Below are 26622 nucleotides of genomic sequence, written 5' to 3' on the forward strand. Positions count from 1 at the left end.
AGCAGCTCCTGTTCTTGTTCTTCTTCTGCATGTGCTCAATTTCCAACAAATGCTTCTAGAATTCTGTAGCCATGCCCGGGAGGGAAGACAGTGTGGGTTTTGAGGCCAACAAGAAAGAGGACAGGTGAGAGAGACACTCCAGTCCATCCACTGTTCACCCCAGTAGTAACAGGGATTTGGATTCCCTTTTTTCAAAAAGGACACAGGAGGGGAAGGCCATTGGTCTGAGAGGTCTGGTGTGGGAGCAAACGTTAGCATTTTTCTCCTGCTCGGCAACTCTATCAGTAAAAGAGAAACTGATGACTGAGCAGTATTGCTTCCACTTAGCATGTACCTCACAGGAATTGGTGAGGCTGGGGTAGGGACATTGCTTTCTCTCCAAGACCCTTCTGCCTGTGGGAGCAGAATTCTCTGTGGAGAGTGTCCTACAGGAACATCTGGTATACCACAGCACAATGTTTCAGCTCCCCTGCAGTGCAAATCTCTCTTCACAATCTTTGCCTTCCTTGTTCATGAGAAATCAGTACCAACGAGGATGCCAGTGTTTTCACAGAACCTTCCAGCTTCTCAGACTCGAAGCCAAAATGGTTCTTCTTCAGGACTTCACTGTTTCTCTCCCCCACATAGGCCAGCTCAGGGACTTGGAATGAGGGAGTCTGTAGACATCCTTTTCATGACCTTTCACTGTTGGCATTGTCAGTAGGACCTTTCTCTGGGGCAGACCTGAATAGATAGGTTCTGAGCCAGTGGAGATCAGCTTCCTGAGTATTTTCTCAGTCTCTGACCATATCTATTAAAGAAGCTCAACAGTGGAACCTTTCATTCAGACCTCTGAGAAGACCCATCTGGAATACAGGAGATTGGGTTTCATCAAAGGATAGGTACCAGTGAGCTAATCCCACAGGTTCAGAAGACCATTCTGAGTTTTTGGGCTCTACTTACATAATTTTATCAAGGGCCAAAAGAGTGAACGCCTATGAAGGAATCCCAAGTCATCCTTAAGCAACAGCAAAGGATCTCTACTCACTTACCGTGTACTCTGGGGGTATCCTGGCACCAAACCCAAAGGCTGGGAACATTTTGTCACTGGAAAAAAAAAGAAGAAGTTGCTTCATTTGTTCATCTAATCAGGAAGAAAAACATGAACCTGCATTACCTCACAAGGACATGTTCCTATGCCAAATGCTGACTCATGCTTCTTGATTATCTGTGGTAATGGGATAGCAGTAGCATGGGTAATTAAAATCAAGAAGGAAACCCTAAAGTTCTTTATAGTCATTAGTCTGCAATTTCTTCCCATAACTTTTTGCTAGATTTGATACTAAGTAACAAAATGGCCCAGGATTGCCTCCCCTCCCCTCCCCATTTTCTGTCTTTGAAAAGTGATCATGAATTAGGTAACTTCAGTAGTTGATTATTAGGGTTTTTCATATATGTTATCTTTTAAAATCTTTGTAGAGAGAGACCATTATTCCCATTTCCCAGGTGGCAAAATGCCTTGGGAGGTAAAGTGACTTATCCAAGATCAGGCTGCTAGTTAAAGCCAGGATTCAAATCCAGACAAGTCTAAATCCAAAGAGATATCAAAAGTCAATGGGAAGTTTGGAAGGCTGGCTAACTGTCAGGGCTTGGTACCATCTACAGGACTCATTGTATCCATTACTTTAACTCATACAAACAATATAAACTGTTTACATATCTTTTCTTATCTCCTGAATGCAAAGGGATGCTGCTTTTTGTTTTTTTGCATTAATAACTTTACATCTACACTGCCTCTCTGTCCCAAACTGCCCCTTGCCCCTCTCTTCAGCATACTCGCCGTAGTGTATGTGCACAATAAATATTTAACAACTAGATAACCCATGAACTGAATCATGGCTTGGTTTCTCTTGTGCATACTGAAATGTCCCTTAATTTATTCATTCACATATGTTATATTAACTCCAACTTTACTGTACTATAGGTGAGATGATGGGGCAAAGAATTAAAATTAATTGGCACATACAATGTGCCAGGCATGATGCTATGCAAGGTACATTTTTATTTAATTCTCATGCCACCCTTGAAGTTCCACCTCTTTACTAGTCCTGTTTACAGAAAAAGTGAGTCTGAGAAAGGCTAAGAAGATGGCCAAAGGTGTTTACCAGGGAGGACCGTGTGATTCTAAAGCCTATGCCTTTCCTGTTGTCCCATTATAATTTAATGATTGTATATAGCATTACATGTGATTTCCTTCCGGAACGTGCAGTAACAGGGCCCCCTGACCAGACAAGTAAGATTCTCTTTAGGCAAACCTTTGTTGCAGTGGGGCTCTGGAATATTGTTCTTGGCAGAGGCATATCCTTTTCATGTCATCTACCTTTTACATTCTCTCCTATGAAAAATACAACTGAGATTTGTTCTTGGAACAATTCCTACATTTCTCAGCCTTTTGCAGAGTTAGTAAAGGAGGAAAGGAAATTCAGATTAGGGCTCACTGTCTCTGAATGGCTCTGTCAACCAAATGGGACCCCACCCCCCCAAGGCTGACAGAGTAGTCAAAGTACCAAAGCCAGATTTTTACCCATCACTATCTGACAGATGTAGAGGTCATTAGTAGCCAAAGATGACTTTGATAACACTTCACTAAAATACGGCAAAGTCAAGCAAATTTGGTGTAGGGGTTGGGAGATACAAGGAAGCCAGCATTCTTTGGAATTAGTCAAATTCTCCAGAAAACCACCAGCTCTCCATTTTCCTCACTATTGAGCAGGAACAGGCTTTGTGCTGCCTTGCATCTGGCATTTAGTAGAAAAGGTATTAATAGTGGTAAATAGAAAAACACAACATCTTATAAAGGTTTAGTCACAGCTCTGAGAAAAAAAGATACTTCAGGTCCTTGGAAATATTGAAATACATCGCCTCAGTAATTCCTCCTTAACCAAAACAAGGGCAAGCAGGTATGAAGAGGAATCTGTGAGGGAGAGTTCAGAGGTACTTTGGGGGCAAGTCTGGAAAAAACATTTTCCAGGGTGGAGACTGGGTCCTGGCTCTTCCAACCTGGAGATGGCTAAGAAGTCCAAACAGGAACCTAGGGGGCTCCATACCTTTTATTTTTTAATTTGATGAGTCTAGGAAGGGTGAGATCTAATATTCCATCCATTGCTAATCACTAAACCAATGTTCCAGCCTTAATGATATTCTTTTTATACCTTCTAAGCCACCCTTGGGGATTTGAAGTTTGCTGAGCATGATGCACTGTTATGTAATTGAATTTCAAGAGCAGGGAGGTAGAGAAAATGCCTCACCCTACAAGAGGAATAATTAATGACCCAGGAGGGCATCAATTCTCTGAAGTTAGCCACCACAAGGTCTCTAACTAACAAACACACTGAAGAAAAAGTTTCGAGCCTAAGCACAATAGATTTAAACATTCACGCTTCCTGATTAAAAATAAAACTAGGCAGAGAGAAGTCTTACGCAAGAGGCAAGAGAAGGCAGGTTGAGCATACAAGGAAGCACTGGGAACACCAGCACATCAAAGAACTTGAGATTGAATCCACTCAGCCCCGAGAAAGGGGCCACTCGGCAGCTACTGGGAAAAGGATGGGTGGAACTTGCCCACTTGGAAAATTCAATGTTACCACACTGCTAAAGGCAATCTTTTATTCTCACTATTGGAATAACACAGTAAAAAATACAAGAAAAGAGCCCATCGTCTTCAATGGTAAATGAACATGCCGTTCTGAACTTGTTAGGGAATGACCTTGTTCTGATGATCTCCAGATGGAAGATTTATTTTCAAACACCATTTTTATCCTTCTGTTCAGGAAGACTTTGAGATGAAGAAAGAGGGCAATAAAAATAAAGACAACTTAACTTCATCCATAAGGAAACAGAGGCTGACTCAGAGCAAAATGGCATTTCAGAACACCTAGACATTTAATTAAGACTGTTCTTTAAGACAATGGTTTTAGCACTGGGGTACATGGAAATAAATGCAAAGCCCTTCTGGGGACAGGAGAGCATGGCCTTTTTTTTTTTTTTTTTTTTTTTTTTTTTAAGGAAATCAGTATTCAGTTTCTCTACTTTCATAGCTATTCTCTGTTGAAATTGATCTTCTGGGAACACCTATAATAGAAAGACCAGCTCTCCATTCACACCTTCCCTTTCACAATTACCCTTCTCCTTACCCATTCTGAATCTTAACCACAATGGTGCATTGTTCCAGAGTGTATAAACTCTGCAGTAGAAAATAAGGGAACTAGGAAACAAATCCTTCTGCAAGTCAGGTAGTTGCCAATTTTTGCTTTGAAAAATTGTAGGAAGTGCTGATATCAGCTGGTAGATCATTAAAAATACATTTTGGTGATAAACCATTATGTGATTTTTTTTGATATATAACTTAGAATGGAAATAAATAAGTAATACTGCTCATCAAACTCTTTTCATTACCATGTGCTTATTTATAAGAACAAGTTTTCTTAGTATTTATATTGATAAAAACAAAAAATTGGATTAGAATTGATCTTAGACTGTTCTAGTACTAGGTAGCATTCATCTATAAGTATGTAAACTACTTGGGAAAGAACCCCAATTCTAAATTGGATTAGAATTTATCTTAGACTGTTCTAGTACTAGGTAGCATTCATCTATAGGTAGGTAAACTACTTGGGAAAGAACCCCATTTGTTTCATTAAAAGTTTTTATTTTTTTTATAGGCAATAATTAGACATTGACATTTCTAATATATTTATATTCTTTTGATCAATTATGCACTAATAATAATTGTAATAAAGGCTCCAACAGAAGATTTTAGAAAATATTTTGACTCTTTACAACAGAGAAAATTTTAGGCATTAGAAATTTAAAAACTTATATTCATATTTTTATTGTAGAAATTCAATAAAAGGATTTTGAATCCAAATCTTAAAGATACATTAGGATGAAATTCTTTGGGGGAGGGGACTGGAAATGGAAATAAAAGTTTCATGGAAAAAAAGAAATAATCAAAATTCTCAACTCCAGTTAAAGAGCTTGTTCATACATTTTTTAAATGATGATGGTGAGTATCACAGAGCTATGGCATTTAGATCCTACTAAATGCATTCACAAGAGTTATGTAAGAGTTTTATTTTTAAATGTTCCTATTTACAATACACCAGGATTTTCGGTCTTTGTCATTGTTTAAACTCATGATGGAAAACATTAGATTTCAATGTAAAAATATGTGACATTACACATTTGTATAAAATTCTTTTTGGGGGGCGCCTGGGTGACTCAGTGGGTTAAGCCTCTGCCTTCGGCTCAGGTCATGATCTCAGGATCCTGGGTCCCTGCATTGGGCTCTCTGCTCAGCAGGGAGCCTCCTTCCCCATCTCTCTGTCTCTGTCTGCCTCTCTGCCTACTTGTGATCTCTGCCTGTCAAATAAATAAAATATTTAAAAAAAATTCTTTTTAGGGATATATGCTCAAAACCAAAAATTAAAGGTCATTGGTCCAAAATGTCCTTTAGATCTGACACTGTAATCCCTTTTTCCTATTGTGTTCAGTTTATTTTTAAGAGTATCGAAGATAACAGCCTCTATCATTTACTGAGTATCACAGGCAGAACATGTGCTAGCTAGCCACTTTCTAGCTTATCCTTACAACTGCTCTGCAAGGAAAGTTTGATAAATCTTCCATTTGAAATCAAGGACGCCAAGGCTCATGGAATGGAAGGAAACCTCAGAACAGAGGCAGCAGAGCGGTGGTCTGAACCCAGGTCTACCTGTCCATAGGACCCTGTGCTCTTTCCATCACCCCTGTTGACTCTGCCCTTTGCAGGAGGCTGGTCTGGTCTAAAGATTCAGAATAATAAAGAAAAGTCCATCCACGTTCTAATAAGAACAAAGGATGGAATCAGCATTCCAAAGGATCAGAATTGCCATTCTGAACATCCCAGAATTTGCTATTCACAGAAGGTCCTCCTTGACTGCCTTGGAAACTAACCTGGGAAACTTACTCCTTCTCTCTTGATGCAGTCCCCATCCTTACACAGGGCAAAGCCGCCCTGACTGTGCCGGGCTGTGATTTATTTACATGCCTTTTTCTCTCTGAAACTATGAAGTGGCTGGGGGAAATCATGCTCTATTAATTTATCTCTGTCTTTATGGTACCACGTGAGGTGCCCGGCAGCCAACAGGTGCTGCATAGCTCCTTAGCCATCGCATCTGACCCATCCAATCGATTTAACTCTGGAGCTCAACTTGGGATGCCCATTAGAAAAATGCCCATGAAAAATCCTGACTCCTCAGGGTGTACAACGGACTAATTAAAGCAGGCTCTGGGGTGGGGCCCAGGCATCGCCATATTTTAAGACACGCTGAATGATTCCAGTGTGCTGCCAAGGCTGAGAACCCCTGACTGGTGTTGGTGGAGTGGAAGCGGGGGCACTGTGTTACAAACCTATCTTCTGATTCTAAACCCAATACCCGTCAGATGGGGCATCGGCCCTAACTTCGCCTCCTAATGCACCATGCAGGAAGACTCCTGCCTCAGCTGCTGAAACCTCTGTCTCCTTCTGGGGTGGCCACATCCATGACATGGCAGTCTATGCTTGCAAGCAATGTATTCACTATTTATACTCTCTTGATAGCAGATAGACCAGCCTTTTGTTGGAGAACACGGCAGGGGGTCAGAGACCTATATCTCTGCTGGGCCCAAGGCAGGGATGTCACCTTGATCTTGAGCAGCCTGACCGGTATGTTCACAGGAGCTGGGCAAATGCTACAATGCAAATGGAATATATGTGTGCGCGCGCGCACTGTGTGTGTGTGTGTGTGTGTGTGTGTGTGTGTGAGAGAGAGAGAGAGAGAGAGCAGATATGTGTGCATGGTTGGGGAGTCCAAGGGGAAAGTATGGGCAGTGTTCTCTCTTTCCGGCACAGACCCAGAGAAACAGAACAAGCAGGCAGGACTGTCTTCTGGGCTTAGGACCAGATATTTGTGGAAAAGTTTCCCCTTCCAGGCCACCCTGAGAAGGGCTTTATGCATCTCGCAAGCTGTTCTACTTCATGGATCACCTCGTACTGACCCCTCAGCAATGACTGTACAAGGCAGGAAGAAAAACCCCTGGTTGTCAGAGGCTGGGAGCAATTTCTAAGGCTCATGGGGATTAAAAACCTCTCTGTTGCTGCAGGAGGGGGAACGACGCCTTCTGTCAGTTTTTATTCAAGTGTTTCTTTTGAACATCAACCTCAGTGACTTTGATGTGAGAATAAATTAATTCCAAAGCCCCAACTTGAAATTTCCTGACTCTGCCTGTCTATTGTCTACCCACCCACACAAAAGAGAAACTGCGGAACCTTGTCAGTTCTTAAGGCAGCAGCTTGCATTACACATTTTTCCAGGGAGTCTTTCAAAAGAACGCCTGGGCTTTTCAGTGCTTTTCCTCCTTTGGTATTTGCCCTTTTTAATGCTGAGCTGCCTTCTTTATACATATACGTATACATCAAGCTCCACTGAGCTGCAGAAGCCTGATTTTCCTGGACAGTTGGGCCAGTAATTTCCGTATTATACTATTAAAATGTTAAAAAGAATAATTTACAATAATTCTTCACGTAGCCCCTAAGGTATCCCATCTTAGTTTTATACTGAATCTGTATTTTCACATGAATACAAAATGCTCTCTGGGATTTGCCTTTGCCTGGCTTTCATATTTTAAGGGGATAATAGCTCTAAAAGATATACGGGTCCCTGGGATCATAGTATCTGCATCTTGCATGTGAGGTGACCAGGAAATAGGAAGTTCAGCACCTTGTTCCAGATCATTCCATAAATCTGCTGCAGAAACACAGCCAAGGCTCTGGGCATTGGCAGCTTAGTTCCTGGTCAACCCACCAAACTTCCCTTTGGAATGCATGAGTACACTGCCTTCTTTCCCGAAGAGAGTCAACATTATTGTCAAGCATCTATTTATTGTACTGTATGGAGCACTTTACCTACTCCATTTCTTTTATGAGCTTTTCAAGATTTAAAAGTTACTAAGAATCCTGTAGCTATCCACTCCCTCCTTCTTTCTGGCTCCTTATGTATACACTAGAACACTAAAGTATTTCTGTGCAAGAGATAACTGCTTTGGTGTCTTGGGGATGGCTGGAGAAGTTTCTGGCAATGGAGATGCACTTTGTCAGTTTTTTCTTTCCTTGGTGGAACTCTCCGTATGATATATACCCTCTCTAGGAATACTCCCTGTATTTGGGCCAAACCAAATCAGAGCTGAAATTCAAGTTGTCTTCATAGTTAATATCTCAAGGTTAAGTATGAGAAGTATTACTTCAACAAGGTAATTTAAAATGCTATTGCCTTCTGTTCTAAACGTACAAGAGGGCAAATGTCAGCAAGCGCTTGAGTGTTTCAAGCTGCTTGATTTTACCGGACCTGTTTGTTCCGTCCCCAACTGCCCTCAAACCCAGTTGAGTTACTGGCAATGACCAAGTCAAATCCAGAAAATCACCGGCAGGAAGAATAATGACGAGACCTTCCTCTTCCCTGTCCTGTTTGTTTCTCTGCACATTGCGATCACTAGACTGTCTCATTCCCTATGTGCCTGGGGCAACGGGTTTATAATATTACTACCACTAATTATGAGACTAGAAAGAACAGAAGTCATACTATCTGAAACTGGAGGACAGAGTCACTTATTGTCCTGATTTAAAGGGTTAGTTTGTTGCTTCTTATTACTAACTGGCCTTGTTTTATAATCATACTAAGGACACAACTGAGATTTACCTGTATTTATATTTATATCGGTTCTTCCTTAAAGAACCTTTTGAACATGTGAACAACTTCACCTCAACCTGGAAATACTGAAAAGGCAAAATGCATTCAGTTTCATGTAATTTATGTGAATTACAATTCTTTTGGTGAGAAAGGTCAATATTTACCAGCGAGGGAAAATAAACATAATACCAATCTGATCCCAAAAATCAAGTTTTCTAGATACACACATATTGACACACACAAACACTCCCATGGGCACACACACATGCACATGGGCGGATGCACACCCTCTGCTGATGTTACCAGTAGCTCTGAAATCAGTGAAACACCGTGGTTATGAGCTTCAGTGGTGGAATGAATTAGATCTGTGTTCAAATCCTGCCTTGGGCTGAGTGAGTGCACAAATTGCTTAACCTCCCCACACAGTTCTCTCCTGCTAAATAGTGCCTCTTACACAAGACGGAATGTGAGGGTTAGATGCAATAAAGCCCAATAAACTGGTGCTTCTCAAAGTCCACCGTGCATGCACATCATCTGGGAATCTTGTTAACATGCCGATTCAAATTCAATAGGTCTGGAGTGGGGCTTGAGAGAATATTCTAAGTTTCTGGGTGGTGCTATGCTGGTAGTCCGCAGACCAAGCTTTGAGTAGCAAGACACCTTCTGAAACTTCACAAAAAGGAAAGTGGTTTTGCAAGCCAAATAAGAAAGCTGAGAAAGGATTGTGGTGTGTGTATGTGTGTGTGTGTGTGTGTGTGCGCGCGTCTGTGTGCGACCAAGTTGAGCATGGCATGAGCTCAGTTTCTCTAAGTGTGGAGAGGATAAAAGGTTTGGGCAAGCTTTTATCCCGTTTCTTCATGAACCTCAGTACGGGTAGCTATTGAACCTGATTTCCACTTTTGTGCCCAGTATCAGTGAGGGACCATCAGAACCCACAGAAAGATAAGGCGTGAGCCAACTGGGAGTCTTGTACCTGTCATAGTCTTGGCAGATCTCCCCCACTGCTACCAAGGCCTTCAGGTACTCATTGGGTTGGTAAGGGTGGATGTAGTGCAGGGAACAGCTGTTCCTGGGGTCCCCATTTGAGGCTGTGAAATCTATAGCTACCTGGAAGAGAAAAGAGGAGAATGGGTAGATTAAAGTGAACGCATCTCATAGGCATTGTGATCAGACACAAAGGACATGGCTCAAGATGGAAAAAGCAGCACATCACATATGCTGCCAAAAAGGAAAGTGAGAGGAGTGATTAATTTGGTTGAGACCATTTCTGTAGTCTTCGATGGTCCCCTCCCCCAGTGCCAAAACAGAACTTGAGATGGACATGTCTGTCAGAAAGCCCAGCCATTGCTGATCCCCATTACCAGGCAGCATGAGTACAGGTAGAATATCTGGTCCCCAGTTCCCGGTTCACTAAGAAAAGACTTCTCTGCTGTCCAGGCAGGACAATTTCATCTCAGAGGCAGAGGTAAATTACCTTAAAACTAAATTCTGTGTTACTGGTGTGGTCTATCTCAAAAGCCATACTCATATTTTCATGTGTGGCGAGTTGCAGAGACGTGTTGACATGGTTATAATAAATTTTCTGCAACAAGCAGCTTCGAGTGAGGCATTAACTTTTTTGGTTTTCCCTCATGTGAGAGAAGTCCTGCCTGTAACAGAGAAGAAGCCTGGATGCTCTGGCACCGTGACTGGGAGGTAAAGAAGAAAAACCTCTGTCTTGCCACCAAGTAGATACTATCCTTGAACTTCTTAAATTTTTTCTGACCCTCACCATCATTATCTAATACAGAGTTGACTCACTTAACACTCTTAACAACAGCAAACAACCACTAAAGGCTCAAGCCTGGAGAGGGCTAAAATGGGAACGATCATTTCTTCTGATTTCCAACATCATTACCAATTAAATAAAAGTTAACCCAGCAAACACCTCTCAAAAAAGAAAAAAAAAAAAAAAAGCTTCAGCTTGGGAGTGGGGAGTATGGGGAGTGGTAGGGAAAAGATGGGGGCGATTAAAACAATTAAAACAGAAGGAGTTGTCTGAAAAGCAAGAAATGTTCGTGCTACATCTCTTTTTCTTCAGGGCCTGTCAGGATCCACTCACAAGCTTACTAATGGCAGAAAGGCTTTATTTTCTCTTATGATCCTGTGAGTGGGAAATGTTACTTGTATATTATTTGACAAAATTCCATTATGACACATAATTGGAATGTCCCATTGGATTTGCTTAGGGGGGGATGTCACTTCTGGAAGGACAGAGAAAAGGCGCTATGTGTTTCATTTCTGCTCCTGAAAGATGACCCCATAAGAGCAAGGATGATAGGTGAAAATAGCCCCCATGCCTTGTATTGTAATGCTACAATAGAATCCAAGTGACTAGAAAAGAAAAAGCGATAGGCTAACAATTCACTTACAACCTTTCTTTTTTCTTTCATGCGAGGTTATTTCTTCATTACCGGTTTTGCGTCCCCTTTCTTTCTCACCCCTCCTCAGGACTGTGTTGAAAAGAAATTTAAGCAGGATTCAAAATCTATTTTCAGAACACCCTGATGTTTTCAACAAAGGGAGTACCAGCTGATAAAATGCTAGTACTAACAGTGTTTCAAAAGGAAAGGTCGGGTGGAGAAAAAATCACACAGTACTTCCCCAACCCTGAGATGCCCTTGCTCAGATAACAAAGGGATGGAGAGAGGAGCAACCTTTGTTAAAACCCTACTCTGTGTCAGACACAGTACTATCTGCTTTCCAGGTTTTGTGTTATTTCATTTTCATGAAAACACTCTGGGAAGCAGAGATTGCTATTCCTTTTTCTCGATGAAGATCCTCCTGATTCCCAGCCCAAAGGTGACGAAGTTTTCTGGGGTAGAGCTGGGTTAAAACCTAAGTCTCTATAGCTCTGAAGACTATAGAGACTTCTATATTCGGACTTCTCTGAAGACTTCTCCGTTATGCCATTATACACCTAAGGGAACATATATGGCTGTGGCTAGCATGCCAAGATGGTACTTGGCTATGTTTATTCCTATAAAGAATGGAGGGGATTTAGCCAGGAAGAAAGGAGACAAGCTTAGCAGCAACTAGAGTAATTTAGGAGAGAAGAGTGGCCTTGAATGAACAGCTGTTTGTAATCAGACCAGTTGTAAAAGGTAGGAAAAGAGTCAGTAAAGTGTGTGTGTGTGTGTGTGTGTGTGTGTGTGTGTGTGCGTGTCTGTGCAATAAGGAGAATGTGTTATTGAGGATGGCTGGGGGTGATTAAAGAGGACCAGCAAAATTCAGCATCTTCTGAGATAGATTCCAGCCAGAAGGTAAAAGTCAACCCACTGGAAAAAAAAGAGGAAGACAATAGGTGAAGGTCCTTTGTATCAGGACTATGATGAAAAGTTCATGTGTTGGGGGCCTCCATGTATTTTGTGAATAAGAACGAGATGTAAAGCACTCCAGGACCCACCCATGGGGCCTCAAGCACACAGAGGTCCAAATATATGCAGATTATTTCTGGAAAACTTCTCTAAGAGGGAAACGTGGGAGGTGCTGGAGAGATGGTGTCTGAAGAAACCACACACCTAGAGTCCTCCTGGTTTATGGATCTCAAGCACGCAGAGCCACCATGCTAAGCCTTTGGGTTCTGATGAGACACACTTAAGGGGTGCCAGTGCCTCCCACACATGTCCATGACCTTTACAAGGTAAAAACTGTGCCAGGAAGGCTAGGTGGAAAGCCACCTCTTTCCTACTAAAGAAAACATTGTAGGACTCTAGAGAATTCTAGAGAATGTGAGAAAGTTGTTATGGAGATAACCTTGATTCTGTTCCAACTTATCTAAAATGCAAATCACTGGCAGGTGTCGAGATGTTGTTATTAATAACCAGCACCTATGGCTCACAACTGCTCTGTTTACGGTGCTCTTCATCATGGATCGTCACAATCCTCTGCCTGTGCTGCTTCATGCTGCAGTTTAAAATTGTCCCATGTGCTGATTACCTGAGGATCAAGGGAATTCCATGGTAACAAAAGCATGCTGGCATCTTGATGTAAAACCGGAGGATGAAACCAGGTAGGAGAAAGGCGAGAAGGGAAAAACCTCCATGAAGAAAAATGACAACCCAAGAGACCTAAATGTTCCTCTTCTCCTTCCTAGTCATGGGTAAGAGCCTCCAGGTACGCAGGCACCAAGTGGCAGCATCCAAGCCCAGGTGTCTCACCTGAATGAAGATGTTGTGTTACGGGGAGAGGAGTGTATAACGTCTGGATGAACACACGCAGATTCTGGCAACAGTAGATTTTAAAGCAGAGCCCATATCACAGGAGGCTGAGACTAGGGGAAGGCAAGAGAGGTGACGAGGGCATACATTCAAGAAGGCTTTCATTCCCAGCGGACCCTACACTTGCATGATCTTGACAGTGAAGGCCTCCTTTTAAACCTTGGACCCCAGGTGCCTCTCTTGCTTTTGCCTCATTCCGGCACTGTTGGTCATTTCATTTTCTAACAACTCTTTATCCTCAGGCTTGGAATAATTTCCTTATGCTTAACAAATTAGCTTGTGGCGGAGGTGACAGTGAGAAGGGGATTGTGACCAGAGAGGTTTAGGATAGAAAAAGGAAGAGGATTTGGTGGCTGATGGATGGCAGTTAGGGGAAAGGAGTGGCCACATTTCTTTGGAAATGGAAGAGACGGCATCTTGAAGATAGTAGCAGCATCTGAAGATCAGCGTTAGAAGGTTGTCGTTGGGCCACCTGCTCTTGGTAGTGTTGTGTATACATATGGAAGACCTGAGGGAAGTTTTACTTTCTTTCTGCAGGCAGGCCCCTGGGGACTAAGGAAGGAGGTTTCTACTCCGTTTTATCATTGACTAGACAACCATGGACAGTCTTAAGGGTATGGCAGCTGAGAGAGCTTTTTCCTGGCAAGCCATGGTTTCTTAAATCTCCCCGATGAAGCTGGAGATAAAGAATCTATCTTCAGGAGGTGGCCTTCTACCAAGAATTCTTTGTGCTCTTTAAGTTAGCATTAGTGGAAAGAGAACAGAGCGAAAGGTTAGGTTTATTTTAAAAAGCAACAGGGAGGCAGTGAAAGACGGGATTAAGTTGAGAAATAAAAGCAAGGAAATGACTGAAAAGTGCCAGCTTGTGGAGGTGGCCACCGACGCCTGGCTTCCTGAATGCTGGTGGGCTCCCGGGGCGGCCACGTTTTCATTGTCGGATAGGAAGCATTTACGAAAGCCGGTGGTTCTGGTGTGTGCTCCAATCTTCTCAGCAGGCAGCCCGGGAACAGGCGCCGCCCGTGGCTCTCCCCTTCTGCCCAGGAGGCCTCGCTCATCATTAAGCAGAGCCGTGGAACAGCTTTGCAAAACCTTATAGAGTCAGAATGCGAAATGCTCCCTCCACTGCCACCAAGCCCTGGGTGTGGAGCCGCTTCCGGAAAGAGGCTGGAAGCCAAGGATAAACATCTATCTTTGGATATGTTAAGCTTCTTCTGTGAAAGGAGACCACTTCTCAGATCCCCTTGTCTGTCTGCGACACACAAGTCATGTGAAACCTCCCCCGTATTTTCTAAGGCAAGCTGCTGGGAACCAACCTCTGGTTAGTGGCCTAATCTCTCTGTAATCAACCTGCAGTCAACCTTTTTCATATCATCTGCTGGGGCAGCTGTTTTGTTTGTTTGTTTGTTTGTTTTATATTTAAATACAGCTTGGACCCATACAATAAGCCTTGAAGGTGGAGATACTGTTCAGTCTGGACCATTTCTTAAAGGACAGGTTAAACTCTTGTGCTTTCCTATTTCCTCAAAACTCCACTGGGGGGGGGGGGCAAAGAAATAGGAACTAGACTTGATGGGAGAGCCCCCCAAGATTGCCTGGTTAATTTCCCACAAACTGCAAAGCATTCCCCTCTTCAACCCGGGGCTCCTTCTCATTTCTTGGAGGTCTACACCTCAACCACAGTCCACCAGTGTGTAGTCTGGGATATACTGTAAAGATTTAAAAATTGAACTGAGACACAGTGTAGATAAAGGATGCCCAGAACATGTTAGGTTCGGGAAGATTTCCTGAGAGAATTTGTCTTAGGTGGTCCTTTTCTTTAGGCTGGAAAGTTAATCTGGGAGGAGCCACATTCATATTAGAGTACCAAAATCTAGACTATAAAATCAGAGATAAGGGAAATACCATTCTTAATGGTAGAAAATTACTAATACCATTACCAAAAATGGCTATCTGAAAATATGAAAAAAACACAAACAAAAACAAAACAAAAAATCCAACCAACCCACTTGTTGGGGGTCTATGGGACTACTTGAGAATCTGACACAAGATTTATATCCTCTTACCAGAAAATGCACACACTTAATTCTGCACACAGTTTTGGGAGGTCAAGGCTGCTCCTGAGGTCAATTCTCATTCCTTAAGGATTTCCCTAGCCTAACAGGTCATGTTTTCTTTTTCTTTTCTAGCTAGATTTTCTCTCTCCTCCTCTCTCTCATGTCTTAAGACATAAACGTTTTACGTGGTTGTAATCATAGGATAGCTTTGCTTTATATTCTTTTTTATTTCCCTTAACATTATGTCATAAACGTGTCCCATTATCATCAATCATTGTAATTATCATTTAAAATGACTTTACCATAATCCACCTAAACGAGGTACTGTAATTTACATAGCCATTATCTTATTGTTGGACATTTAGGTTGCTTACAGCTTGTCTCTGAAAATCTGCTTTACAAAGAACATTTTTAAATATCTGGAAAAGCAGTAACTTTCAAAGGAAACAGCGAACTCTTCTACCATTTTCTTTCCAAATACCTTATGGTGTCTGTCTCTTTTATGCTGTCTATAATTTTGTGTTTTGTGTGTGAAATTCTAGTATCTATTTTATTTTTGGCTGCTGTACCATGTGCCAAACACAGTGAACTCCATCTCCCCCTCTCTAGTCTGTTTCTCATCTGCCCACCTCCTCCCACCTCTTCCTAGACGGCCACGTGACAATTGCCCTCAAGTTCTTATGATTTGAGGATTCGAATGAGGAGATGGAGTGTCCTCCGGGGCGCCCTTGACCTCCCGAAATTGCATGCAGAATCAGGTGTGTGCATTTTCCAGTGAGAGGATATAGATTGTGTATCAGATTCTCAAGTGAGGCCATGGACCAAAAAAGAATCATTGACTAGGGCTCTTTTTAGCATCTTAGTCTCTTTCCCTCCACTGGGGCTTCTCCTCTGTTTATGGTCAGAATCTAGCCTGAAACCTCCCCTCTTTTAATCTTCAAGTTGATCTCCTCCTTTCCCCCTCTTGTCTCCTCTTCCCTGCCAGTTTTTCTTGAATGAAGAGTTACACCTGTTGTGTTCACTTCCTTACTTCTGTCTACACCCTGACTCCTGGCTCTCCCTGTCTCACATTGCTGAAATTGCTCTTACATAAGATGATATGTGCCTCTTTATCACATGACACAGTGTTTTATTCTTCATCTTCTGACTTCTTTCTCGCATATGGGATTATTGCCCTTGATCTCATAACATTTTCTTCCGGGTCATTTGAGGTACTGCCTTGTCCTGAACCTTCTTCTTGGCATTTCTTCTCCTACTGGTTGCACCTCTTCCCCCTGCTGCCCAATGGAGATCTTCTACAATATCCGGAGACATCTTTTCTCTCTGTATTCTTCTCTCTGGACATCCCACCCAGACCCATTTATGTGCAGCTTCTACCTCTCTCTCCTGAAACCTAGGACCGTATTTATGAGTGCTGTTTCTACTGGGAGGCCTGGAAATACATCAATCAGGTCCAAAAGCAAATCATCATCTCATTGGCAGTTCCTTTGGATTTCCATGTTGCCTTGAATAGGATTGCCATGCGTTGTCAATCAGGCACAAAAGATCTGAGTCCTCTGGACTCCTCTTTCTCCCTGGTCTTCCATCTCCTCATTGGATCATGCACCAAGGCTTATTGGACTCTCTTGCCACAGTGTTCCTTCCTACTGCTGCCCTGCTAGCTGAGCCTCTTCTTACTTGTCACCAGGACTATTAATCTCTTCTTGCTTCCCCTTCTGGGCTTCCCTCACCACCTTTGATGCCTACCACCAAACACTCCCAGTTTAGTTCCCTAAAGCATGTGCCCAATTGCTTTAATGTCCTGCTCAAGATTCTTCTGACCATTCCCTTACCCACCACATTACTTCAAAATTAAAAGCCCTTCAAATTCTTAATCCAAACCACTTCTCCAACACTCCTCTGAATATATCCTATTTATGCATACTGACCCAAATATGGTTTTGATATTTATCATTAGAATATATGAATGCATAAACATTTCAGTTCATAGGGATGCCTTTTCTTTTCTTTAGAGAGGTGGAGGTGGGAGGGTCAGAGTGAGAGGGAGAGAAAGAATTTTAAGCAGGCTCCATGTCTGGCACAGAGCCTGATATGGGGATCAGTCTCACAATTCTGAGATCATGACCTGAGTCAGAATCAGGTGTTGGACACTTAATGGACTGAGCCACCCAGGCACCCCTGTAGGAATGCTTTTAAAGGAAAAACCTAGTATCCTATTTATTCATCTCATTTCTTGTTTTTTCCTTGTTTTTACCTCTCCTTTAAGGTTGAGTGTTCAATCCATTATAATTCAATTAAAGTCCCTAATATACCTCAGCCTGGCACCTGAAAGGAAAGATGCTCCATTTCTGACATTCTTAAGGCTGAGTCAGAAGCACCACGTATCTGTGGAAAGTGTAAAAGCTTTCTCTGAGCTCCTGCTTGTAAAGTGTACTGGTCAGAGTCTTGACAGGAAACAAATGGTCCCCTCACAGGGGACGATCCAGGAGAGCTTAATAAAAAGACTATTCAAAAAGTCTGAGGAGCACTAAGTCAATAAGGTAAGGGAGGAGGGGCTGGAACTGGGAAGGTGCTGGTGAAAGTCATTAAGATGGTGCCTCCCAGCTGGGGAGGATCATCAGGAGTGACGAAGGAGGGAAGGGCCATCCTTCTCTGTCAGGTAGGCCTGTGGATGTGGAGCTGGGGACACTCTAGGGTGAAATTTCTGGTGTGCATGAGGGCTGGTTCCTTGTGGCATAACTCCAAGGGCAGAGTTAAGTCCCTGGAGGTTGAATAAAGCATTGTTTAAGAGCATGGAATCTATAAACTCTAAAGCAGATCCAAATCAATAGAGCTTTCCTTTGAAAACCTATAAATAGTTTCCTGAATGGCCCCTTTGCCTAAGATTGTGAGACACTATTTCCAGTAGCTCTCCTATATGACATTGCTGGCTTCTCTATTCCCATTTTTGTACATCCAACATGACAGGGAGCCCGTAGGACAGCTAGTGTTAGATGTGGTGCTTATGATGAACATGTCTGCTACTCTCTGTGTGCACCCACATGCAGCGCACATGGAAGGGCTGGGTAGGGGCATCTTCAGAGAGCCTTAGACTTCAAAGAAATGACCAAATTGTATAACTAACTTGTAACCATTGAGGGGTAGATGAACAATGCTCAAAGTCTAGGGGGGACAAATGCAGACCCATCTGAGATTAGATTAGAGGACACGCTTCTAGTTAAGGAGAGGTTAGCCTATCAAACAACCCCTTAACTCATCCTCTTGGGACTCCCCTTTTAGTCCTTTGAATACCACCATCCAATTCCCAGAAATACCAGTGGTCCTGTCTACCCTCTTGGGCTTAAACCTGGACAAAAAAATTAAACCATCTGCCTTGCTTTCTTCATATGACTGAGCCAGTTGAGGGAGCTAAACAGGGCTGAAATTCATTATTATACATCTATAAGATGAGGAACAAAAGCTTTTCAGATTGTGTTTCTCTTGTTTGACATGTGGGTTTCCCATAGGTTTTAGCAGATCTATCTCTGGCCATCTGGGGATGTTCTTTCTGGAGGTCACATCAGCCCAAACCTAGGAGGGTTTCAAATATTAAGTAAGTTATTCTAGGGCAGATGTACTCATAAGCTTTGTCTATCAGGCATCTTAAAAAAACCCAGGCTACCCACCCAAATACACACTTGGAGTATATACATCCCAGGTGTTCACAAGTTATATGTAGGAAATGATCCCCAATCCACCCAGTGAGTCTAGATACTCCATTTCTCAACTCTGAAAGACTAGGTTCTCCAATATTTTGGAATGTACCTCTTTCTTGTCTGACAAACCATTTGGATGGCTTCCTCTTGGCACTGACCATCTAGCGTTGGTGCTTGTGTTTGGGCTGCATCTGCCTTGGCTCAGTGAGACTTACTAGCATGGTGTACTTCCTTGCCATCCAGCTCATCAGATTATAGGATCTGGCAATATGCCTACTGGCCCATGCCTCAAATAGTTACTGGAAGAATGGGAAGCATAAGGAGTTCCCAAACCACTTGAGGATAGGTGGCATGAATTTCCTTATATGACTTCCTAACAACCATACTCACTGGAGAAAACAGAAGTATGATGTCACTTTAAAAACATGATACCGGGGATGGCTGGATGGTTCAGTCAGTTAAGTGTCTGCTTTTGGCTCAGGTCATGACCCCAGGGTCCTGTGATGGAGCCCCGTGTTGGATTCCCTGCTCAGTGGGGAGCCTACTTCTTCCTCTCCTCCCTACTCGCTCTTGACCTCTGTTGCTATCTCTCTCTCTCTTTCTCTCTCTCAAATAAGTAAATAAAAAATCTTTAAAAACAACATCAACAACAACAGCAAAAGCAAAAACATGATACCATACTAGCAATGAGATCTGAACAAAGCTGACCCAGGGTTTAATAAACTTGTGTCTTTTCATGCCCCCATCCCAGTTCCATTCCCCACACCTTGGTCCCTGAATATGAACAAATATGGAAGCAACTTACTGTAAACTGGATTTGACAGCCACCCATGATGTAGTCCAAGAAAGAATGCATCTTGTGGATCTGCGTGGGAGGATGAAAGGAAACTGTTTTAGTAACAGCACGATCTATTTCTTTACCGAGTGGAAGCTTAATCTTTGGGGTTAGGCTGCTAACCTGGAAGAAAGAGCAGAAAGGGATCTGTGAGGAAAGGAGGGGTCCATTGATTTTGGCATTTTAAAGGAGAGAAAAAGCAATGGTTAATTCCAATAACCCTGTGAGGGCTGCAGCTACATATGCCCCCTGTTCCCCTTTCTTAGGTTATTGGAGCCTCCGGTGAGATACTACACTTGGCATCAATGTTGGTCCCCATGTCTAAGTCCCAGTCTTGGTAACATTCTTAATACCAAAAGTAATCTAGATTGGTGGCTGCAGGTTTGGCAATGATCTGAAAAGGCCTTTACCGAGAGTTTCCCATTCATTAGACTCCTGCCATGCCATGAACAATGAACTTATGAGCACTAATTCTAAGCCAGGGACTTCACATCCATAATTTCATTTAATTCTTAGAACCACCCTATGAAAATGGTATTATCATTATGACTGTGCCATTTTGTGGAGGAGGGAGCTAAGGCTAAGATCACCTACCCAGTCGATGGTGGAGGTGGGACTCTAATGATGGCTGTCTGGACTGGCATAATCCATCTTTTGGACCTCTGTGCTGGAAGTCGGTATGCTCCCTGCTTTCTGCCCAGCCACAGTCATCTGTGTTCTCGTGTGCCTTACCGATTTCTGCTTCATTTCTGCTTCCTTATGATTCTGCTGCTTGACTCTGGGGGATATTCATCCACTTACTTATTGAACAAGGATTTACTGAGCCCCCACCATGCACTAGATGCTAGGGTACGGTGATGAAAAACCAACATGGTCCCTGCAGTCCTGGAGTTGGCAGACTTGCCCCTTGTACCTGGGCAGGCAGTACCTGTGATTTTTGACCCTCAATCCTCGGATTCCATCTGATGTTCTGGGCAGCTTCTGAGACTGACCCATGAAATCCCACGTTGGTATCTCTAGGTACCACCTCCAGGTGGCACATAGCTCTTGGCAGACTTTTCTCAGGCCTGATGTTTACCTGGCCCCTGGAAAAATGCCCGTTCCTGCCTTTTTTTTTTTTTTTTTTTTTAAGGGAAAGGGAGGGGGCGGGCAGGGGGGGGGGGGGGGGGGTCAGAGGGAGATGGAGAAGCAGGCTTCCCACTGATAAGGGACCCCAATGTGGGGCTCAATACCAGGACCCCAGGATCATGACCTGAGCTGAAGGCAGATCCTTAACTGACTGAGCCACCCAGACACATGCTCCTGGTTTCCTTATGGCAATGCTTTGCTTGATTATTGGAACACCTTACTATTGTTTGTATATCAAGGAAATAAGAACTTGGGAATGAGCTGAAATAGCCCCTGAGCACTCAACTGTAAGATGAATCCATGGAGGATCAAAACAGACTTGCACACGGCCACCTAAAGGAGATAGACAACCACTGAAGTGGTTCATCTAGATCTTTTTTCCTGCTTCCCTGGGCACAGGGATGTTTTGAATGTACCTGGGATTTGATCTATGAGGTAAGATGACCAGAGACATCTGTCTTTGGAAGAATAGAATAGAATTTTTTTAATATGGAATTTTTTTTCCTTTAAGATTTTATCTATTTATTTGTCAGAGAGAGAACAAGCACAAGCAGGGAGAGCAGCAGGCAGAGGGAGAAGCAGGCTTCCTGCAGAGCAAGAAGTCTGATGCCAGGGTTCCATCCCAGCTTGAGCCGAAGTCAGACGCTTAACTGACTGAGCCACCTAGGTGTCCCCGGAAGAAGAGTTTATTACTCACAGCTCCCTGAAGGATAGGAGGCATGTCATGCCACCCAAGGGTCACATGGGGAAACAACAGTGTCAATCAGAAGGCAGAAAGATCGAAAAGCAAGTGTTGGCTGAAGTCTTTATTGTGTTTGTGTGTGGGGGGCCGGGTAAGGAATGAGTGGGACAGGGAAAGCAGTTAAATTGGTTTAGGATTGGAGAGTCTGAATAATTTTGGTGGCTCTGGGCTATAGAGGCGGTCTCTAATTATCTGAAGCCTGGACCCAGGGTGCTATAGGGCCATAGGAATATTAACTCCATATGTGAGCGCTCCATAAAGGAGGTGGTTGGGGGTGCAGGCTCTGGATTGGTTGGTCTGCATATCAAAGGTAGGTTCACAAGCAAGCTCACAAGTTGTTTGCTATCTCCAGGAATTAGCTAACCCTGGGAGGTGCAGACCCTACACCTGTCCACAAGGCTCCAAGATGTTAAAGTATCAAAAACTGTAGAAAATAAAAGTAACAATTAATACAATGATCCCAATGGCTAATTCCAATACACTGTTCCCTACTCCCACTGACTGATTCAAGAGGTGGTCACATCTGTCTTTCCTTTCCTCTCACTCTTGCTATGAGAGGATGTGCAGAGCCTGGCAGGAGAGAAGGAACCTGATATACATAGAGAGAAGCTAGATGGCATTTAAGTCTTGTATGGTGGAATCAGACAGGCATAGGTTAAAATCTCAGCTCTTAAACTTAGCATGTGTGTGACTAGTTACATGGTCTCAGTTGACAGCAGATATCTCAGGGTTCGGATACAAGTTAGACAGAATTCATCATTGTTACTCTCACATAGTAAATACTCAGCTGGGGCCAGGGTTATTCTCTCTCTCTCTCTCTCTCTCTTTTTTTTTTTTTTTTTTTAGATTTTATTTATTTCTTTGACAGAGAGAGAGAGATCACAAGGAGGCAGAGAGACAGGCAGAGGAAGAGGGGGAATCAGGCTTCCTGCTTAGCAGAGAGCCCGATGTGGGGCTCGATCCCAGAACCCTGAGATCATGACCTGAGCCGAAGGCAGAGGCTTAACCCACTGAGCTACCCAGGTGCCCCAAGGGCCAGGGTTATTCTCAAATGTGATTTCAGAGGTTTGATTATTAGCATGCAGAATTTTCTGTGAAGCTAGAGCCCTTCTGGGAGGAGTTTCCAGGCCCCTGTGATCCTTCACCACAGTTTTGTGTTCATGGACCCTTGCATCATGGGTGAAGTGTCACTTAGGAAACACTGAACACTGTGACGAGCATAAGGTAGGGGCTTTGGAAATGCTGGCTTACCCTTGGGGGATCTCCCTCTGATGCTGTTCTGGATACAGAAGAGCCTGACATGTGACCAGGACTCCCCATCTTTGGGGGTATGACTGTCTTTGTGGAAGGGATGGTGGGCCACCACTTCTCCAAGACCACCTATGCCTACATTTCTCATTGCACATCCATTAATACATTGGCTTTCTGATTTCTATTTTAAAAAACACACCTCCTTGACATTCTCTCCCACTGACCATACAACCTAAGCTCTTCCTCCCAGACAGCCCTAGCTTCACACTTCTTTTTTCTTTTTCAAGATTTTATTTATTTATTTGAGAGAGAGACAGTGAGAGAGATCACGAGCGAGGAGAAGGTCAGAGGGAGAAGCAGACTCCTCATGGAGTTGGGAGCCTGATGTGGGACTCGATCCCGGGACTCCAGGATCATGACCTGAGCTGAAGGCAGTTATCCAACCAACTGAGCCACCCAGGCACTCCTAGCTTCACACTTCTTGAGAGGAACTACATACATACCTTGCACTGGTTCAAAATCACAACGCCTGAGTTCTTATAATTCTTCTTCTTGGCTTTGTACTTGGGATTGATGCATTCCCACTGTACCTGCGACAGGAAGAAGGGGAGTCATTTGATTAGGCCAAGCTCCCAGAGGCTGTAGCAGACGGGTCTGAAGGCTAACAAATGGTCTCTCTGTGATAACGTTTGCATCATGAGGGATGGTTCAGAGGCATGGATGAGTGAGACTGATATTGGATGGCATGGTTTGAATCCTGGTCCCATCAATTTCCAGCCAGGCAGCCCTTAGCAAATTACTTGATTCCTTTATGCTTTGGATATCTCCTCTGTAAGATGGAGCTGATAATTGTATCTCTCAGGATTATTGTGAACTCTTAATAACTAATCCATGTAATACATTTAAAACAGTGCCTGGCACTTGGGAATGCTTTCTATTAATAGGGTTGAATCGAGCAACAGAGGGAAGGAGACATATGTAGACACATTCCTAACACGAGTATTGAGTCTTAGTGTCTAGGAATTGGCTTGTAATGTCAGAACACTGAGAGACATTGAATGCTGGCTACAGGAAGTTAGTGGGAATAATGATGAGTTTGCATAGAACCTCACTGAGAACTAAAATAATGGAGTGATACATAACACTATGGTGACACAGTAGATCTCCAAAGGGGATAGTATCAGAGCTGTAGGAGTGGCTGGGAACTGAGAAGGTAGCTGGGAAGTAGGGGAGTGTCTAGGGGAAGAGATATCAAGACTTCAAGTGACAAAATCAACTACAAGTCAAACATCCAAGAGTCACTGAATGCTCCTGCCCACCATTCCATGGGAGCCGGATCCCCAGATTTCCACTCAGGAGACAATTTTTCACTCTCTCTGACAATTAGGATTATCTGAAAATAAAGCAATTTCTGAGGCAGATGTGAGTGGTGTAGACTGATACAGCTTTGACCTCCACTGATCCATTTCGCTCAGTGTTCATGCATTTGTGTAGGGGCCTCCCTCAATGACCTTGAGATTAGTTAGTCATGTGACTTCTTTTGGCCAATGGGACATTAGCAAAAGTGAAGTGTGCACAGGACTAAAAATGCCTGTGCATTGGGGTTTGCCTTCTTCCTGCTGCTGGTGTGTTATTACCACCATGTAGAAAAGCTTAGGCTGATCTCCTGGAAAACAAAAGCGTACATGGAGAAATGTCCCAGCTGTCCCAGTTGCCAAGGCACAAATGCATGAGTGAGTTCAGTTGGCATCACGTAGAGAATAGAGAGGAGCTGCCCCAGGTGAACACAGCCTAAATTGCCAACCGAAGGAACTGTAAGTGAATAACGATTGTTGTTTTCGGCCAGGAACTTTTGGGGTAATTTGTTCCTCAGCAACAGATAACTGAGAACAGCAGTTTCTCAATACTGGGGAAGTTCCACTAGTGGAACTAGGGGCTGGGCAACCACATAAGTTTTGGGAAGAAAGGAATCCTGTACTGGCCAAAGGTCCCCTAGAACTCTTTCTATAAGAGGAAGGAATGAAAAAGAGGAAGGAAGGAAGTTAGGAAGGGAGAAAGGGAGGAAAGAAAGGAGGGAAGGAATGTGGGAGGAGAGGACAGGAAGAAAGAAGAGTCCAATTGAATCTGAAATCAAGACATCGCAAACCCTGTTTGTTTTTTGTTTGCTTGTTTTTTAAGGTCTCATCTTTCCATCATGGTCATGGTTGTCTTTCTTCCCTCTCTTAGGTTCTCTTCTCATTTGCTCTCCAAGCTCTCATAATGCTTGATAAACAAGAGTTCCAGCTTGTTTCAAAGTAGGTCTAGTATTTTCAGACAAAACACTCCAAGTTCCTCTCAAATCCGTCAAAATTGAAATTGCCTTTCCCCCAAAACTTCCTCTAATGTCAAGTAGTGTAGGGATTTCCCTTACAATTGGAAAGAAAAGATCCAAAATTAGCTGTGATGATTCCTTTGTCATTTTCAATCATTTCTATTAACCTCAATTTCTTTAGTCAAGAAGGACATAACTGATGAAACTTTGAGTTAGAATTCAAGTTATCTTAAGAATTATAATGATAATTCATGGAAAGTCTACTCATTTCCATCTTAGGCTAAGGCAGACCTGTAGTGGAGGATGGGACAGTGCAGCCAGGCAAGGGCTCCAAGGAAGCGGAATCAGAACCTGCAGGTACTTGGGGGCTTTTACGGCTGTTGGGAAGGCAGGGGTGCTGATGAACTGGGTCTAAGTATTTTCTATCTGTCTTGGGATGAAGTTTTCATGTTATTATAAGCTATTTGCTTTACATCTACAATCCCATTTAACTCTCCCACTACTCCCTCTTAGAGATGAAAGTTAAGGCTCAGGTCTTATGGTGGCAACGGGTGGAGTTGGGATTCAGCACAACAGTCTCACTTCAAAGCCTGGTCTATTAGCAGAGTGCTTGCTCTAGAAAGTTCTTGGAGGGGCTCTCCTATTTGTTCTTGCAAGTTTCCTTTTTGGCCACCTGAGAGGCTGTTCATGAAAGCCTCCTGAGAATTAACCCAAGTTCATCAAGAATTTATCCTACAGAACTATGACTCTCACAGGAAGGTGCTTAAAAGAGGACGGCTCCTCTTTTCATCTTTGTTTCTTCTTACAGAGGTTCCTCCATTCCAGCCTCTATCCTCTCTCTCTATCCTCCATTCTCTTGACATTAACTACTTTTTTGTTGATGGCTCCAAAATACATCTACAGGCAGGCCTCCCTTCCAGTTTTCCAAACCCCATTCTTGAACTTTCCTCACAAACTGGACCTTCCTGAAATAAGACTTCCTTACTCAGAAATGGCACCAATGTTTACTCATCTATCCCCCTCATATACAAACACTCAACACATATTGTAGCTCCTGTCTCTAAAACCCATCTTAAAACACTCTATTTCTCTCCACCTCCATCATCACTTTTTGAGCCTAAATCATTATCACCTCTTGTCTTGCCTTCAGTAGCAGCCTTCTGACAGATCTGCTTTCACCGTCTTCTCTCTCTATAACAAATTATCTACACAGTGGCCAGAGTCATTTTTAAAAGTTAAAACCAGTCATGTCATTCTCTAGCTTGGACCTCTCTGGACCACTGTCCAGTAGAACTTTCTGCAATGATAGAAATATTCTACATCTATATCAACCAAATTGAAGCCACAAGCCACAAGAGTTTATGGAGTACTTAGAGTGTGGCTAGTGTGGCTGAGGAAATGAAATTGAAACTCAACTTAAATTAATTAAAAGTAAGACTAAAACACTCACATGTAGCTAGTGGTCCCTGTCCTGGTGAGCACAAAGTTGTATAGTTCTTACCACATTTAGAAGAAAATCCAAACTCCTTTCTCCAAGCTATTAGAATGTGCTTTTCCTGGCCCTTGCTTCTGTCTTGGACCACATCTCATCCACCCTCTCTGCTCC

The 26622-nt window shown here is 43.1% G+C and overlaps 1 protein-coding gene across 1 annotated transcript in view; it reads right to left on the minus strand.

The window, feature by feature from the left end:
* Nucleotides 1–26622, minus strand: part of CPNE4 (copine 4) — a 453626-nt gene that overhangs the window by 14897 nt on the left and 412107 nt on the right. The window contains exons 9-12 of the mRNA XM_059387975.1: nucleotides 23209–23295; nucleotides 19555–19614; nucleotides 9715–9848; nucleotides 1032–1086 (exon numbers count right to left, since the gene is read on the minus strand). Coding sequence (XP_059243958.1) covers nucleotides 1032–1086; nucleotides 9715–9848; nucleotides 19555–19614; nucleotides 23209–23295 — 336 coding nt within the window. The remainder of the gene's footprint in view (nucleotides 1–1031; nucleotides 1087–9714; nucleotides 9849–19554; nucleotides 19615–23208; nucleotides 23296–26622) is intronic.

Source organism: Mustela nigripes, chromosome 2 (genome assembly GCF_022355385.1).
Source record: "Mustela nigripes isolate SB6536 chromosome 2, MUSNIG.SB6536, whole genome shotgun sequence".
In the NCBI taxonomy this organism is placed as follows: domain Eukaryota; kingdom Metazoa; phylum Chordata; class Mammalia; order Carnivora; family Mustelidae; genus Mustela; species Mustela nigripes.